The sequence below is a fragment of the Durio zibethinus genome, chromosome 16 (genome assembly GCF_047325235.1).
Source record: "Durio zibethinus cultivar Kanyao isolate XHJ-2024 chromosome 16, ASM4732523v1, whole genome shotgun sequence".
Lineage (NCBI taxonomy): Eukaryota > Viridiplantae > Streptophyta > Magnoliopsida > Malvales > Malvaceae > Durio > Durio zibethinus.
The window spans coordinates 23,087,963-23,107,202 of NC_143177.1; the positions used below are offsets into that span (position 1 = coordinate 23,087,963).

At 33.0% G+C, this 19,240-nt stretch overlaps 3 protein-coding genes across 3 annotated transcripts; 2 read left to right on the forward strand and 1 right to left on the reverse strand.

Annotated features, from left to right (window-relative positions):
* Nucleotides 1-668: 668 nt before the first annotated feature.
* Nucleotides 669-5,151, forward strand: LOC111296427 (polyadenylate-binding protein RBP47-like). The gene is made up of 6 exons (XM_022890728.2): nt 669-1,231; nt 2,547-3,027; nt 3,761-3,843; nt 3,920-4,050; nt 4,267-4,363; nt 4,789-5,151. The coding sequence occupies exons 1-6, from the start codon at nt 863-865 to the stop codon at nt 4,864-4,866; spliced, it is 1,239 nt and encodes a 412-aa protein (XP_022746463.2). The 5' UTR covers nt 669-862; the 3' UTR covers nt 4,867-5,151.
* Nucleotides 5,152-8,747: 3,596 nt separating this feature from the next.
* On the forward strand, nt 8,748-10,259 carry LOC111298709 (uncharacterized). Its single transcript, XM_022893436.2, has one exon. It carries the CDS (start codon nt 8,987-8,989, stop codon nt 10,136-10,138), a length of 1,152 nt encoding a protein of 383 aa, XP_022749171.2. The 5' UTR covers nt 8,748-8,986; the 3' UTR covers nt 10,139-10,259.
* A 6,259-nt stretch (nt 10,260-16,518) lies between these two features.
* On the reverse strand, nt 16,519-17,615 carry LOC111298710 (blue copper protein 1a-like). Its single transcript, XM_022893437.2, has 2 exons — nt 17,309-17,615; nt 16,519-17,216 (listed from the first exon to the last, which is right to left on the reverse strand). The coding sequence occupies exons 1-2, from the start codon at nt 17,535-17,537 to the stop codon at nt 16,957-16,959; spliced, it is 489 nt and encodes a 162-aa protein (XP_022749172.1). The 5' UTR covers nt 17,538-17,615; the 3' UTR covers nt 16,519-16,956.
* Between the last annotated feature and the right edge of the window lie 1,625 nt (nt 17,616-19,240).

The following is a 19,240-nucleotide window of genomic DNA, read 5'->3' on the forward strand; positions in this document are numbered from 1 at the left end:
AAAATAGTATGCATTGCATCATTAATTATATATTGATATTAAATTTAAATTGAATAATTCCTTTCTTTCAAGTATTAATTTGTTATTATAAAATATGAAAATTATATAAAAGAAATTTACATTTTTTGGATCATATGAAATTATACATAGCATACTTAAAAATTCTATTTTTTACTGAAAAAGGTTTATATAAAATGATTATGTTATGTTAACATATATTTTTTATTTAATTTATACTATATAATTATATTATTGAAAAAAATTATTATTTAACTTTACATATGATATTTAATAAATAATTATTTTTTAACTAATACGATTATATAACATAATTTGGCAGTACAAGTACAGTAAGACAAGATGTAATTAGCCGCCCGTTGCATCTACACCGACCAGGTCAGCATAATAACCCCACGCGACCATTAAGTGGGTCCCTTTCTAAACTCACGGGATGGCAACAAAACACGCAAACAACCACCAACTTTGCAACTGAGGCCCCACTCACCAATTTTAGCGGAGGTTTAGATTTTTTTGCATATTTAATACGGTATAATTGAGTTTATTATATCATTAATTAAATTTAAATATTAATTTAAATATAATTTATTTAATATAATTTTTGTAATTATAATTATAATAATTTTTATTATTATTTTCGATCACAACGGATCTCTTAACTATTCAAAAGACGCAACTCATAACTACTCGTAAGTCAGATCCACAGCCACCGTTCATAAGATACGTCTCCTTCGGCTACACTTTTCTCTCTTCTTTGTTCTTTCTCTCCTTTGCCACCAGGCGGAGAGAGAAAGAAAAAGAAAATACCAGAGTGATCAGATCAGGTTTTTGTCTATATATCAAGATGCAGTCAACCAACGGTCCTGATCTGAACTCAAAACAACAACAGCAACAAAGCAGCCAGCAGTTGCAGCAACATCCACAGTGGGTGCCAAACCAGTGGATGGGAGCCATGCAGTACCCGGCTATGGTAATGATGCAGCAGCAGCAGATGATGTACCCTTATCATTATATGCCTTACAATAATCATCATTTCCAATATCAACAGCAGCAGCAACAACGACAAAAACAGCAACAGCAGCAGCCTCAAAGCTACTTACCGAAACAGCAGCAAGGATCTAATACGGATGAGGTTAAAACGATCTGGGTTGGTGACCTTGTTCATTGGATGGATGAAGCTTATCTTTATGGTTGCTTCTCTCAGACTGGAGAGGTAAAAACAATAGTAGTAACAATCGCATGAAAAGATAGATATATGTATGTATTGGTATGAATCTTACATTAGAGAATCTTGTGGTTTTATTGCTGTCATTTTTTGTTTATGGGGTTTAAGAATATAATATTAAGATTTGAGGTTTATGCTAGATTAGAGGAAGTAATAATTAATTAAAGAGAATTTATGAAATGGGTTGCAGTTAAAAGTGTGTTTCCTGCATCTAATCAATGTCGGATAGAGGAAAATGGGCCATAATTAATCATTAAAGTGTATTGTAGACGATTTGTGCTTTAGTTCATTTACAAGATTTAAGGAATGTCCATTTGTGGCTAATGTTTGTTAATGTAATGAGGGTAATTTATTTTGAATTGTTTCTTTAATTAAGTTGTATATGTTGAAGATAATTTATATTTGTGTACTAAAGTTGGTTAATTTTAAGAAAAAGATTGTTTCTAGTTTAAGCTGAAGTGATCAACAGACTATTGTTCATTGCCATAATATAATAGTAATGGATAAATGTGAAAAGTCTATTTACGCCGTTGTGTCAACTGTCGAGAGGATTAAGTCTTGGTTAAACTCAATTTGCATCTGATTTAATAAACATGAATTAGAACTGATTTAGTTATAAAAGATCCACATTTTATATCAAAAGCTGAAATAATAGCATTGTCTCAGCTTGTTCTAAACTAGAGATGTTGTATCTTTTCATCTTGGGTCTTAATTAGAGGGGATGGCCAGATGACAAAATCAATTTGCTTCAAGTGCATTTGCTCTGCTACGTAGACTTCTCTAAGCGTTTGAGTACTTTTTTGTTCAATACAAGATTATCATAGATAACTTATTGATGAACACATGAAATAGAATCCGCTTGCTTCGGATTCAAAGTTACTGAGATGGTTACGCAGAAGTGTAAAGTGTGGACACCATTTTGAAGAATGCACTCAGCTCATATTGGCATTTATTTCTGAGAAAGTTCTCAGCTAGCCATGAAACTTTCTTCTTTTGTTGGCTGGTATTACTTGAAAAATTCCTAGCAGAGAAGAAGCAGGGAGGAGGGGTAAAAAGACTTTTGTATCTTTTAGACTTTTACTATTCTTTGGAACCTCAAAATCTGCAGAGGGATTTTATTGGTTTTAGTTTCTCGGAAGGTCAAGTGCTTACAGCTGATCATGTTCTTGACATGTAATACCTATACCTTTTTGAATATTTTACTTGATTATCCAGATAATAGGCTTTCGTAAGTAAATATGTTCTACTTGTCATCATCATTATACCAATATTGTTTACTGACATTTGGACTTTCAAAATCCAGGTTTCTTCTGTAAAGATAATATGCAATAAGCAAACTGGTCAGTCTGAAGGGTATGGATTTGTGGAGTTTAACTCACGTGCAACAGCTGAGAAGGTTTTGCAAAGCTATAATGGTTCGCCAATGCCAAATACAGAGCAGCCTTTTCGTCTGAATTGGGCTTCATTCAGTGTGAATGAAAGGCGACCAGCTGCTGGTTCTGACCTATCTATATTTATAGGAAATTTGGCTGCGGATGTAACTGATTCGATATTACATGAGACCTTTTCTAGTAGATATCAATCTGTTAAAGGAGCAAAAGTTGTTATTGATTCAAATACTGGTTGTTCAAAAGGTTTTGGTTTTGCTAGGTTTGGTGATGAAAATGAAATGTCAAGGGCCATTAGTGAAATGAATGGTGTGTACTGCTCAAGTAGACCAATGAGAATTGGTGTTGCTACTCCCAAGAAAGCATCTGGATATCAGCAACAGTATTCTTCACAAGGTATCTTAGTGTTTTGTCCTTCCCAAATTAGTCTAGTTGTTTCCCCTTGAATTAAATTTTGAAGTGTCAAACGTAGGGGCCCTTTTTTGGGTTCTGTATGATTTCTGCCATAAGGGTGAGGGGAAGTGATTAATACTTGGGTGGCCTTCCATGTAAATCTGGATATCAGCAACAGTATTCTTCACACGGTACCTTAGTATTTTGTCCTTCCCAAATTAGTCTAGTTGTTTCCCCTTAAATTAAATTGTGAAGGGTCAAATGTAGGGGCCCTTTTTTGGGTTCTGTATGATTTCTGCCATAAGGGTGAGGAGAAATGATTAATACTTGGGTGGCCTTCCACGTAAATCTTCCTCTGTTCCACCTTAGTGGAGTATCCTGATCTATTCAATGGTGAACACTGACATTTAGATGGAGTCACATTGTGATTTTTTACCTTTTTATTTTTTCTAAGATTAAATTCTTCATCTCAGGCTTGTTTTAATATGGTGAAGTATGCTATTTGAAATGGTTCGTCACCTGGACTCTTTTTTTGTTGGAGCATTAAGGTCTCAGGATTTTCTTTATTCATTGGAAAACACTGTTTTTGTCATCATGTTCTTTTGTCACTTAAACAAATGACTGCTGAGTCAGTTATTTCTACAAGTAAATTTGTCATTTCAATCTGTTACTATCTGTATCTTTAAGCTCGATGTGAATTTTAATTGAATTATTATATTTATATTCTGTTTGTTAGCATTGGTATTGGCTGGTGGACATGCATCAAATGGTTATGTAACCCAAGGTTCCCAATCTGATGACGACTCAAATAACTCTACTGTGAGTCCTTCTTCCTCCTTTTGCGCTATCTTCACTCCTATATATACCATAGATCACTAAGTTATGTATCTTGCAGATATTTGTTGGAGGACTTGACTCAGACATTAGTGATGATGATCTCAGACAACCCTTTTCCCAGTTTGGTGAGATCATCTTAGTGAAAATACCACCCAGAAAAGGATGTGGGTTTGTGCAATTTGCAAGCAGGTGCCTCCCTATGTGTACTTCACCTCATTGTACTTACCTTATGTTGAAGTATGGTTACTAGTATTAAGATTTTTATTTAGAGCTCCACCAGTGATGGACATATTTAAATTAAGTGATGCAGACTGATTGGTTTCTGACAGTTGGTATCATCATTATATTATTATTTAATCATGATCTCTGTAGTAATGTAATGACCACATTCTGTGTTTTCTTCAGGAAGAATGCTGAGGATGCAATCCAGGGTTTGAACGGGACAACCATAGGCAAGCAGACCGTTCGTCTTTCTTGGGGTCGCAGTGTAGGAAACAGACAGGTAAATTTATGTTAAAGTGTATATTCTTAGTAGGTAACTGTCTCATGGCCTAATGCCTGCCATGCTCTTTGCAAAATGCTTGGAGATTCCTAGGTCTAATTGCCCAGGCATCTGAGGCATCTGACACCGGAGAAAAGAAATAAAAGAAAGTTACTTTATGTTGCGCACACCCTCCGGAATGAAAAAGAAAAAGTGGAAGTTCTATGCTATGTCCTTATTAATTGGCCCTTGGTTGCATCATTTTATTGTACAGTACAAGTTACAATAAAGTCTAATGGAGGATGAAATGCAAACCTTTATTCCCTCCTCTCTTCTGCTATTGTTTTTCTTTGCTTCCTTTCCCCTAAATACCTCAGCTTAGTCTCTTATCTATGTTTTTATTAATTTATATATTGTAGCTTACTTCTTAAAACTGTTTTTGACAGTGGAGAGCTGACTCTGTTAACCAGTGGAATGGAGGATACTATCGAGTTTATGGCTACGGTGGTTATGGTTATGGTTAAGGCAATGCTACACCACCTAATCAGGATCCAAGCATGTATGCCGCCGCCGCCGCTGTTCCCGGTGCTTCTTAAGAGTGGTGGTATGACAATTACCAATGGCTTGTAATCTGAACTTGCAGGAAAAGTTTAAGTTTATTCGTCAGATTCATTAAGTAGGATGGGTTTTGCTTGCTGCATTAACTGGATCTTCAGTTCACAGAATTTTGTAGCTGGAGTTAATTTTAAATCTTGGAGTTGTCTTAGAACTGTATTAATATGTCATTTACAACTTCAATTTTGTGCTTGAGAGGGTTTTTTTTTTTTTTTTTAATTATTTGTTCAGAACTGATAAGATTGGATCCCCTTGATCAATTTATGAAGGGCTCAATGATCAAAAGACGTGTACTTTTCCTCCAAGGACACAAAAATTGTTAAATGTTTATGTCGGATGTCATGATGGCAGACAAAACTAATGCTCTGCCAGAGAAGGGAAAAAAATTCGAAACTGTTGGGTTTTAATGCGATCTGATTTTTTATGATCAAATTTTTTTTTTTAAATTAGGTATTAGGTCAGATAATATAAAAAAAATTTGTGATTAGATTTTAGATAAATTTGATTTTATTCAATTTGATATATATTTATATAATTTTTAATTATTTATTTAATTTAATAATTATATATTTAATTTTATATTTATATTAAAAATAATATTTTATTAATTTCGGATCGAATCGAATATAATTTTATATAATAAATCGAATTTAAATTTTACATGTTTAAAATTAAATTAAATTTAAAATAAATAAAAATTCCTCTTGATTCGACTCATTACATCTCTAGGCAAGCTGATGGATTGAATTTCATTAAGTTTTCTGGGAATGTGACTGTTGATCCTGGAGCCCGGAGAGCACTCTTCTATTATTTTGTTGAGTCCCAGAAGAAATCTGACACAAACCCTCCTGTATTGTTGCTTAATGGAGGCAGTATTTTTTCTGTTAACCCCAATATTTCTGAATAATTATTCCCTGTCCCTAATGTGCATTCTTTTTTTCCTGCACAGAAGGTACATAATGTTTTTTTTTTTTTTTTTTTTTCATATTGGAATGCCTTTTAATTCTCAACCTGAGAAATGCAACTTGACATGGCAATTAAGCTTCATCTTGCAAATTTTAATTTAATTAATTTATATAAATTATTTAAAAAATAATATTCGAGATTTAAATTTGAATATCAATTTTTTTTTTATTTTTAAATTACAATTTTTAAAAAATGAGCTTTATCTTCTTTTCTTTTTAAAACCAAAATTAAGCATGAAAAAATATTGTTCTAATCAGTTTTTTTTCCTTCATTTCCTGTCACTTATTCTCATATTATGATTTTTTTGTTAAAAAAAAAAACTCCAATCTTCCTTTCTTTTTTAAAACCAAAATTAAGCCTGAAAAAAAAAAATGTTCTTCAGCTTTAATTGAAAAAAAACGTGGTTTTCTCCCTTTCATTTTTCGGGGGTAACATTTCGAAACCCTTATAAATGTAAAGTAGGCTAGAAGGCAACTATTAATGGCAGTATACAGGTAGACGGAGAAAAAAATTGGGTCTCAAAATCATAGACCTCAGTTTCTGGATGCCACCCCCTCATGTTCAGAGCCGTACAAGAAATCAAATTAATGAGCAGTCAGGCCATAATCATTTGGCGTTGGGGTAAAATTCGTCTGGCCGAAACACGCATCCCAAGTGAACTTTGGCCCAAGACAAAGAAAAAAAAACCCTCCTGTCGATAACAGGACAAACCAATTCTTTAATTTTGTCAGCCAGCTGCTCGATATTTCCTCGTGTTCTGGATCAGGAAGTTGCTGGAAAATATTAAAATTGGACAGCCAGTACCAGATTGTTATAAATAAAGCTCAGACGAAGGTCTGAAATGGGTTAGCCGAAAAGTGGAATTCCATTTTTCTTCGCGTCCTAATAATGCATGTCGGAAAATGTAAACAAGAGAAGAAAATATTTCACCATGGGAATAGTTTTATAATGCATCAGCCTATATATTGAAACATTGATGCAGTGGCAACTGTACAGTGATGTAAGAGTGACTAAGATAAATCGCAGATCAACAAATTCATATGATTATTACATCTTAATTGCCGATTTAATGTTTGTTTTCATTGCATATGTTCTTACCGTGTTAAACTATGCTGCATGATTTGACCATATTTGAGATGCTATCAGACCCAACAAGCCAATCAGACCATAAAGTAAAAAATCTTAAACTCATAACTGGGAAATCTGCTGGGAAAAGTCTCTCTGGCGTTGTCTCAGCTGCGAGATTCAATTACATTAACCAAAAATACAACAGCTTCCCAATGAAGAATTGCTGCAAATGTCATAACAATTACATGGAAAAAAATGTACAAAAATAACTAAAATCTAGCAGGTCCATAGTTATCGTATATTTTCAGATTCCAGCTGTTGACATGGAATATGGATGGATCATCCAATCTTTTTTTCTAAGAGCAGTGATTAGCAGGATATGCATGATTCGACTGTTCATTGAAAGGGAAGGGAACCTCTTCTTTGACTGCAGCCTGCAGCAAAGGAGGATACTATACCTGCTTTACTTCACTACAATTTTCATGAGATTTGATTTTTAATATGATACAAAATTACAAGAAAACTTTCAACGTGGCAGATACTTGTTTTGTGGGTGCTTTCGGCCATGGGCCTATTGAACTCTGCAATGCCAGTTTGACTGCTTGCCATGAAACTCTTTCTGTCATGTTTTTCATGTTTGGATCAATCAAGATGTGCCAAATAAAAGCATTTCTGGCACTCATTTTGTCCAACCTAATGACCACCCCATTCCAACCAAATCATACAGAGATGCCCAGGCTAGCATTTAGAAATAAAAAATTTTCTTTTCCATCTTTATTCTTTCACCAAAATGGAAATGAAATTCACATACAATGCTCAATGATAATTAATCTAACCAGTCAAAGTAAGAAGTACTCATCTTATAATACCAAATCAGCATTTGAAATTTAATAACTTGGGCCTTGTTTGGCTGGCTACTTTTTTTTCAAAACATCGCAATCATGTTAATCATCATTTCGCCCCTTTTCATTCAATCCACAAACAAAGACTTGAGGGAAAATAAACAAAGAAATATTATATATGCAGCCATTTTGCTAGCTTTGATTTTTTTTAATAAAAAAAAATTGATATTTCAATTTCCACGCAGGCTTCTTTCATTACATTTTTTACAAATGTTTTTAATTTAATATAACAATTATTCCATTGACATTTGAAAAATTCACATTAATAACTCAGTTTCATACATATGAATAATGTTAGTTTTCGTAAAATCATCAAATATATTGATAATAAAATTTTAAATCTTATAAAATTAAAAAATTTTATTTTTAATATATCGAATAATTTTCCTTAATTTTTTGGAATGATAAATCATTATTGTGAATAATGAGAAGCAAAACCAGCCCATTTCTTGTAGTATAAGAAAAACTAAGTTCCAATTGAATTCAATTTTAAAAATCATTAAGCTAAATGTTTATGGAGTTATATTCTATACACTATCAATTTATATATGTTATACATTGTTAATAAATCAAGTAACATTATCTTTTAAAAATTTTAATTTTAAATATATTTTTAAAATTAAGTGTATTTTTTTCAAAATTTTAAAATTAACTTTTTATGATGTGTACCAACAACATATAGCATTTATAAATTAATAATATAGCAAATATAAAATATATATTTAATGTTATAAATTATGTGAGATCAACTTGTAACAAAAATAAATTTTAAATATATCATCTACACGTTAGAAGGATGTCTTGAACTTGAAAAAACAGTAACTGAGGTTGAGTCAAAAATAGAAAACCAAGGATGGCTTAAAAATGAATGGTAGAAGTAAAAACCAACAAATCTTCAACACCTGGATTAGAAAGAATTAAAAAAATGATTATGTCACAGATAAGTGTAGGTAGGAAGACTTATAAAGGCGGCTCCCTCTTGGCTCACAACCAATTTCCCCTTATCCTATTCAATTTCTCATAAAATCCTCACATTTCTATCTTTAGCTTGATTCCTACACCCGAAATCTTCAGACCCAAGGAATCCAAGGAGATGGAAGTGGTGGTACCGGTCCCTGCGGTGGACTTCATCGTCGATAGCACATGTTCATCTCCATACATGACTGCTCCTTCAAGTCCTCAACACTCTGGCAATTTCTTCTTCAGTGCTCCAACCACCCCTGCTCGTGCTTCTTCTCTCTATCGTGGGATTAACGATTTCTCTCATGTCACCGATTCTTCATCCGCAGTCCCTCGCGAGTGGGAGGAAAAGCCTGGTACACCAAAAAGAGAAGGTTTTGATGGCAGGGTCGACGGAAAAGATCAGAGCAACACTGATGATGGTCATGGGTGTGAAGATTTCGAGTTCAACTTTAGTGGGCAGTTGGAGAGAACTTCTTTGTCTGCTGAGGAGCTTTTCGATGGTGGAAAGATTCGGCCTCTTAAACCCCCGCCTGGCTATGAACAGTTTTCAAGTACCGTTTCTTCTACAAGATCCCCAAAACCAAGAGCTTTTTGGAAGGATTTTGATCCATTAGAAGCAGTCATCGAGAATGGTCGTAAAAGAGTTGTAGTAATCAAAGAACCGCCACAACAGAAGCAAGAACAGGAGCAAAATAACATACAATTTAAATCACAACAACGAGGGAGAGAAAGAATTTCTGGTTCTTCTTCATCATCTTCAAGCTACAACTACGTTCATAAGAAAAGCAGATCTCTGTCTCCTTTGAGAGTATCTGACATTATGTTCGAGCAAGAGGAAAGCTCACCAAAATCCCCAAAAACCATTGTTTCCACATCAACCAATCCTAAATCTTACGTTTCTTCAATCCTGTCAGCTATTTCATTTTCGAAACATAACAGAAAGTGGAAGTTGAAAGACTTATTGTTGTTTAGGAGTGCATCAGAAGGCAGAGCAACAAGTAAAGATCCCCTTAGAAAATATTCTCTCTTGTCTAAGAAGGAGCCAGAGATTGTTAAAAATGCAAGCTTCCGGTCCACTGAGACTATTGGTTCGATATCCAGTTCCAGGAGGAAAGCACCGGTTTCGCCTCACGAGTTGCATTACACGGCGAATCGGGCTGTCTCAGAGGTGATGAGGAGGAAGACTTTTTTGCCTTACAAGCAGGGTCCTCTTGGATGCTTGGGGTTCAACCCTGGAATGCATGAGCTTTCTCGGGGTATTGGGTCTTTGACACATGGATGACCAAGACTTCCTGATCTAATGTTATTTTTATAATAACCATAGCTCAAAATAATAGAAAGAGATAGTAAGTTTTGAAATTAAATTTTAAATATATATTATAAGTATTGAAATTTGAATTTAATCATTTTTTTAAAGTGAATTAAAATTTAATTTAATTTTGTGTTATTTTGTCGAACACATAATTTTCAAATTTCTTTCTTTGATGTGCTAAAATAGAAAAAAATGATTATATATGGCTATGGATCAAAATCTATTTGTTTGTTCACATGGTGTCTCTATCCATGAAATGGACGCAAAACTCAAATTGTATGAAATTACATCACTGATAAAAGGGACAGCCATAGATTACAAGCTTTAAACTACCCTTTATGTTGGGTTTATTTGGAAAGTTATTTTCCTAGTCAAGCATTGTTTTTAAACAAAAGGGACTGCCTTGTTCTTGACTGTTTATCAAGTAATTTGACGGCCAGGCAAAAACATTGATTTCTTAGTGTCAACTAACAGCTCACAGTGTTTCCAAACAGAGCCAACTATATTGGTATTTTCAGATATTATCAAATACTAAGAAATACTAACATTTTGATGCATAAAAATTTGATTACCATTAACCAGAGGTAGAATTTTTTTTTTTTTTTTTTTTATGTATAAGGTAAGCTGTAAAAATAAAAAAAAAAGATTGTAAATGCTGAAATGAATATCAAACTTATAATATGTTCTCTCTGAAAGCGATTGCATAAACCAACTTAATTAATTTGCTGAGTTCATATTTTCAATGCATAAAAAACAGGTTAGTTTTATTAGCAGCCGCTGGTTTCGTTAAGTTGAGTTGGTTCAAAAGTGCATCTTATCTGGTGCCTGTGTACTTTTAATTCAGATTAATCAATCCACCGGGAATATGGTTGCTTGATTTCTTTCTTCACTTAATAAAACATTAGTTTCTGATGTAGTGCTTTTAGTCCTTACCATTCTCTGTTTTAAAACTTCCGAACATTTTGTATTAGAGAAGTACATCTAGCTAGTTTCCAGCTCCACAACGTTTGAACTCAAATGTAATCATTTTAGCAGGTACTTGCCAGCAATTAGATTTATTTATATTTGCAATTGCTCAAGTTGTAAAATTAGACTCTTGCTCGATAATTTGCGATCATTTTGCATCATTTTAATTTCATAAGATGTTCATATACAATTAAGGTGAAGATAGTTTGGATTTAGCCAAGGGGTCCTTAATCAATGTAGCATGCATTCAAGTAATTATAACGGGTACCAAAATCATAATGTGCACTACTGGCTGCTATAGCTTCATTTTCGCTTCTTATTACAGTCTGATATAATCAATTAGCAGGAGAGACATGAGAAAAAAAAAAAGTAAAGAGATCAGAGGTGGATAATTATTGTACAGTGTCATGCTTTTTTAAAGCATTATTTATATCTTCCAGTAGGAGCTATCTGCCATGCATACAATGCTCAAGCTTTACAGAAAGTCTAGCCATGCCGATTATATAGGAGACTCATTAGAAATCTTGCAATCCTGCAATCATTGTCACTTTCCTTTATCCTCTTTTAATTTTTTTTGAAGATGGTTTAGAGTGGTAAAGGTTAAAAAAGAAAGGAGAGCTAGGATTGTCTATGGCCTATGATATATGTATATGTGCAAAATTTTCTATATTAGAAAAAAACCTTGTCTTATTTATGATAATAATAATTACAATGATCGATGTTGATTTTCAAATGGCAAGATTGGTGCCTCTTTTTGTTCTGAGTTCTTGGCTTGCATTGCATGGTTATTTGCTACCTGAGTAGTTTGAACTCTGACAGGGGATAACAATTTTATATGCATATCATCATTTCATGTACAAGCACCGGATGATCATCGATCTGAAGCCAATAGCCTGATCACTTCCGATCTCTACATCGCAATTGAGAGTAATTACTTGGCTTTTCGTAAGTGCTAGAGCTGCAGATTAATTGAAACTCTCGTTCTTTCCTTGGAAAGTAAATCCTTTTACTTTGAAATTGAAAATCATACATGCGATGAGCTAAACTCTTCAAGGATTTTTTTTTTCTGCAATCATCCATATTCTGCACTTTTTGTTCATCAAGAAGAAACGTTTCTTAGTTGATTAACTTGCTTAAATATATCACCTGATCGTTTGAATATTATTTTATGCATTAATTTTTCCATATTTTATAGTCTAATGGTCACTTTCAAGCTTTTTTTTTTTCGTATTTTATAACCTCTTAATTCCATTTATGAAATTAAAAAAATTTTGTGATCATTGTATCAAGAACGAACTCTTAATTAACTTTTGTTATTGCTCTGTCTAGTCTACGCTTACTTTAGGTATATGAAGTGCTAATGCATTGTGCACCAATTCTTGCTTGACAAATCAAGATATACTCGTGCTTAATCAACAAGTACGTTCACTCCACTAAGCTTTGCCTTTACTTGCATCAAATTCCCATCAATTTCCCTTGTTTGGCGTGGAATACAACCTTTTGACTGATTTTCTTTGGCAACTTTCCTAGAAAATGATTGAACTTCAAAGATTTGGTATGGATGTTTTTGGAGAAGGAAGTGAGGGAGAGAAAGAAAAAAAGATCTGGAAAGTGGAAAAAGACCAAGTCAAAAGTAGTTTTTATGATGCAAACTTGGAGAAACCGAAGAGAACCAAGCCATTGGCACCCTACCCCAGTTAGTATCATTTCTTTCATCTTTTCATTTAGACGAGGATGCAAGTAATAGTATATATTATTTCTTTCCAATGCAAAACGATCCTTAGTGGAGGGTTCATCTCCATTCTCAATGGTGGTTAAACATTTGACCGTGATGATTAAAAAAATTAGGCAATACATTCAGAGTGAAGCCGATATAAGATAAAGAAGATGCCAAACAGTGAAATTAATAGAAAAATAAAGATCCAGACTAATGTTAAGTGGACTGAGTTACTATATTATAATGCTGTAGAAAAATTTTTGAAACCATGACCCATGTCTGCTCCCTTTGAATTCGCCTCTGAATATATATATATATATATATATATATATATATATATCTCACACTAAAAAGTTATAATACCACACCATTCGATCACTTACAAAAGTTAGTTTAATCATAAAAAGGAGTTCTTTTCTAGTTAATTTATTAATTTATGTTCAATTTTTGTTAAATGTATTTCGAAAACAAAATTTTAAATGCATAAAATCAATGAAGAGAATATATTTTTCGAAATCATTTGAGGAATAAGATTAAATTTAAGTAAAACTTAAACATATAGCACTGGTGATCCGATCCATCCAAATTTTCGTACTTAAAACAAACATTTTTCAAATGTTCATCTCAAGGCTATAATAGCGACCAATTAAGGGGTCAAGCAAAAAGAGCATTATAGTTAGACTGATGGAGGGGGCCGGTTTTCAACTGAGTAGTCGCCTCTTTGTAAACTTTAGGAGAAACAGAAATGATCCTTTCACATTGTATTAATGCCTTGGAATGACAAACCAATGCCATGTCACATCTACATAATTGCTTTTCTGTCCATGCGGGAACATAAGCCAATACCATGCTGAAGGGTTTTTTGAGTGCAGAAAGTATCTTAAGCAGCAGAAATCATCAACAATCAGGTTTGGTTAGGGAGCCATTCATCAGATATGAATACGCATTCCTGTTGAATCACAACCATGAACCATCTCTCTAATCAGGCAGCATCCTGGTTTCGTCTTATTTGAATGGCCCTCGATGAGATTAATCTAAGTGGTTAACTATATAATATAATATGCTACAAAACTGCCCAATCACAATCTTTTCGCCCAGCTCCAGTAATGAGGAAACAAAAGCAACATACTTTAACTTGGGTGTTAGGGGTATAGGGATAAATGTAAAAACTAAGGGTAAATGTAAAAATGCACAAGGGTCATAACAGAAATCTATTAGCAACAAAGATTAGAGTAAAAGCTTCAATTATAGCTTGTCCAATACACACAGAATGTGGTCAAATTAAGTTGCCCCACTCTCCATACTCGGAGAAGAAAAAACAAGTTGAATAGCATACTGAAGCAAACCCCTTGAATCTGTTGGGCTAAAAGTTTTTAATCCAATCACATCAACGAAAACAAAATCAAATAATAAATCAAATACACAAGAGACAATAATTTAACATGATTCGATTCAATCAACCTACGTCTATGAATGAAAAACAAAATCCACTAGTTGTAGAGAATTACAAATATATATTAAATCATCAACCTCATTCAACAATCAATACTCATAAGACATTCTCAATCTCTTCTAGTCCTATTAAGTATTCTCAACACAAACAAACACAAACACAAACCCAAACCTTTGTGCACCATTTCAACATAACCAAACACATACCCATATGCTCCCATATACCATACCTATATGGACTTTTTTAGTCTCTTTTACTTCACTCACAAATAAACATAACATAACCAAACACATACTCATATACTTCCATACATCATACCTATATGGATCCTCTCAGTTTTCTCTAGTTCATTCACAAATAAACATACACCCATAAGACGTAGAGCCCCAATACTCTTATGAGATGTCTATCCTACAAAACCCTACAACTTTCTTACATTTTTTTTTCATACCTAACTTTGTAGAGACTTCACCTATTTATAACCATACAAACTTGTCCATTAAAAATCTCTCTCCTCTAAAAATTTTTTTCCTGTAAGTCAAACTTACCTATTAAGAATCTTTTTTCTCTTAAGATTCTTCTTTTGTAAGTTTTTTTGTCCATCAAGTAATATCTGATAAATCTTAAACAAATCTCTAACAAATCTCTTATAGGATTTGAGTCAATATTTTCAACAATCTCTACCTTGACTCAAATTTCATCAAATCATTTATCTTCATGCTAGACATGTTTGGCTCCACCTGTAATGAAAGTCTCACAATCATCTTCTTTTCTCTTGTGTCTTCACGTTTCATACAAACTAATTCTCAATCTTCAAAACTTAAACTCGAACTCTTCTCTTGAATCGAGCTTTTCTGGACTTGCTTCTTCCCATGTCTCAAACTATGCACTTCTCACATCTTAAACCTTTAGCTCTTCCCACATCTCGAACTTTCAGCTCTTCCACGTCTTAAACCTTCGGCTATTTTCACATCTTAAATCTTCAACTCTTTTCACGTTTTGAACTTTTAGTTCTGATACCACTTGTTGGGGAACACCACAGCTCTGAAACTATTTGTTGGGCTAAAAGACTCCAATCCAATCACACTAACGGAAGCAAAATCAAACAATAAATCAAACACACAAGAGAATAATTTATCGTGATTTGGTCCAATCAACCTACGTCTACGGATGAGAAACAAGATCCACTAGTTGTAGAGAATTACAAACATACATCAAATCATCAATCTCACTCAACAATCAATACTCATAAGACACTCTCAATCTCCTGTAGTCCTAATGAGTATTCTCAACCCAAACAAACACAAACCCAAACCCTTGTGCACCCTTTCAACATAATCAAACACATACCCATATGCTCCCATATACCATAACTATATAGACCCTCACAGTCTCCTCTACTCCTATGGGGTGTCTATCCTACAAAATCCTACAACTCTCTTACATCTTTTTTTCATACTTAACCCTATAAAGACTTCACCTATTTATAACCATACAAATTTATCCATTAAGAATCTTTCTCATCTTATAATTCTTCTCCTGTAAGTCAAATTTATCTATTAAGAATCTCTTTCCTTTTAGAATTTTTCTCTTGCAAGTCAAACTTACCTATTAAGAATCATCTTTCTCTTAGGATTTTTCTTTTGCAAGTCTTTTTATCCATCAAATAATATCTGACAAATCCCAAACAAATTTCTAACAATTCTCAAACAAATCTCTTATGAAATTTGAATCAATATTCCCAACAGAATTAAGAAGAGCCAAGGTGCTTGCTTGAGCCATTCCCAATCAGCGAGATCAATTGTATAGGCCAAGTAATGGTTTCTTTCTTTCTTCAACTCTTTTCCTGGCAGCTTCCCTTGCTTTGAGTGTCGCTACCTCTTGTTTATATGTAAACTCGGGTTGGATCGGGTTGAGCCGGATTTAAATTTTAAATTTTTTATTCTAGATCCAGTCTAGAATTTAAATAAACTTAAAAATTATATACAAATTCATTTAATGAGTTTTAATTTTTTATCTAAACCCTCTTATGAGTGGATGTTCCGACTTTGGTCAAATTACCCGACCTTTGATCATGTTTAGATGAAAGCTAACCACAGATAACTACTGCCGAATCAATTTACACAAACTAACAGAGACACTTGCAAATGGTCCTAAACATTTTGCAACAATGAAAATAAAGAGATTCTGATAGGTACAGCCATCAGAAATTAGAAAAGATGAGCTTAATGCAAGAGGTTTGGAATAAAATTTCTCAAGTTGCAAGTTTTTATGAGTAATAACATACAGATAATCGTCCTGATGGGTAATAAGACATGTTATTAAGGACACGAACTCTGTCAAACTGGTCACCCAAACACTTAGACAAAGCTTGAAATGTCTCTTATTGAACAGAAAATAACTTGTGGACTATAGTAAGAATATATAGATTCCATTTTTAACCAACACAAAGTATGAATAGAAACCATCCCTTGGAACTCAATCTGTCGTAGGCGAAGCTTTGGTTTATTTCAAGCTGATTTTGTCTAATCTCGAATGAAAAGTTTAAAACGAAACTGACAAACAAAAATATCTATCCCTACAATAATTTTCTGTCTACTAAAAACCTTGTAAAAAGCAGCACTGCCTCTTCCCTGTTCTCATCTCCATCGATCAACGGTGCCAACGAAAAAATGGCACTACCATAAACTTCATACGACCAACCTTGCAATGGAATCCATTACGTACACTACAGGCAAAGTAATAGGGTCTCCACCTATTCAGTACAAACTGGAACCCCTCGCCGCTTCCTTGTGTTGAATTTGCAATCATCTTTGCTCTTCTAAAATCACAAGTCAAGAAGCTCCATAGATTTGGTAGCAAGTAGACGTCGTGAGGAAACGTGGTGTTGCTCGGTGGATCATATTTGAACACTGCAACCATCATTTTAATAGTAACTAGCATATGTATAACAAGGCTTAACCATATGCTTTTTAAAGAAAAAAGAGAATCATGCTTAACTCACCTAGAGTATCATTGATGTAGAATGGACCATTTTGGAATGCCCACTCAGTGTAGTTGAAGCCGAAGCGCCAATTTTCCGAACCACCAACGTTAATCTTGTTGGGGCCTTCTGTTTGATTTGGGGGATGATAGGGGCCCCAATCCTTGTTAGCCATGCTCATTCCCCATAGGGAAGCTACCATCATTACTACCAGCAGGAGTCTTCGTGAACCTGTAAAATCCATGTCCATATTTAATTTTTTTAACTGATCAAGTTATAAAAAATGATTTCAAGTTTAAATGTTTGTGGGATTGAGGGACGAGTGGACATGTTTATATAGAGGAAGGAGGATATTTTCTGATGAAGATGAAAAAAATGGTGCTAATTTGCCAAATTTATTGACTTTCTTCTACATTGGTAGGCAGGAAAAGGAAATATGATGTGAAGTTCTTTCGATCAAATCACGTATACCGTCCACCCTCACACTTGCTCATCTATTTTCTTTCTTTCTTTCCATTAATTCTTTGCTCAAAATCATTACATATATAGATATACTTACCTATAGTTTAAATGACATCTGTTTTATGCAGATAGTCATAGTTATAATTGAGTAAATCTAAGACAAATGTGAAAAATTTGGCCCCAACTTCCATGGTGATGAAGGAAGGAGAACCATTTTTTTTTTATGGTTGGTTCACGCTCTTGATTTTTCACCTAGGGGATTTATTCTTGCATCTAAGAATAGATTACCATTTTATCCCAACTGGCAAATTACACATTTAACCTAATATTTTAAGTTGCAAAAGTAAGAAATCAAGATAAAAATAATTAGGAATTTAAGGTTTAATGCATTTGTTTATGTAACTATTTTTAAATATTTATAATCTATTTTTTATCTTCGAATAACGAATTTTTTGAAAAAATAAAAATAATTATTTTAGTATTAGAATGTGAACAAACTCTGCACATCTCTAATAAGCAAGAAAAGATAGGCTGAGTAATGGGTTGGTGGAGAATTAGTAAAATCTCTTTGATTAACAAAGAATGAAGGATGAACATAATAATTTGTTTGCATAAAAGTTATAGTTTAATTTCAGTTAATTCTTTTTTCTTTTTCTGTTTTCTCTTTGGAAAAAATTTAGATGAAATTTTTTAGGCGAATTTTTAAAAGTTACTTACTAAAAATAATTAAATAAAAATTAAAATAAAAAATAAGAATTGATAAATTAAAAAAATCTTGTTATATAGATTAAGTGTATAAAATTTTAAAATTTTTAATATATTTTTTACATAAATATTTTTAGTAAAAATATTAATAAAATTTTTATTGTTAAATAAATATTTATCAATTTTAAATTATAAATAATATTTTTAATATTTTTTTATATATTATTGATATTCACATTTAATTCTATTAATCTATCAATTTAAATTTTTATTAAATCATTTTTTTTAAATTCACAAATTTTTTCCAAAAAAACCTCTTGTAAAATTTGTCTTTTTATCTTCTCTACTACAAATTTGCCTGTTGCCCAAACAGATTATGCACAAGGTGCATACGTTCTCGCGCGGACACAACTGGTCATACCTACGTTTGTTTGATGTAATAATGACGGTTTAGCAACAGATTAGGATTGATCTTTTGTTGGAAACGGCAGCGTTTTGACTTTGAAATCTGAAATTAGTGAATTTATTTGAAAAACAATCAAATTATATGAAGTCCAAACAAAACATCAAATTATTTTTCCTTCTTCATGTATAGAAAATAGAAGGAAAGAAAATATGTGAGGGAAAAATTATTATAAAATGATGTCATAAGTTTTCTTTTTATTTGTTGGATTCTGAGATAAAGAGGTGTCTAAATTATTTCTTTTTTTTATTTTTTTTATCAAAAGAATGGAAACATATACAGAAAGAAAAACCATTTTAATAAAAAATTATTTAGCTAAAGAG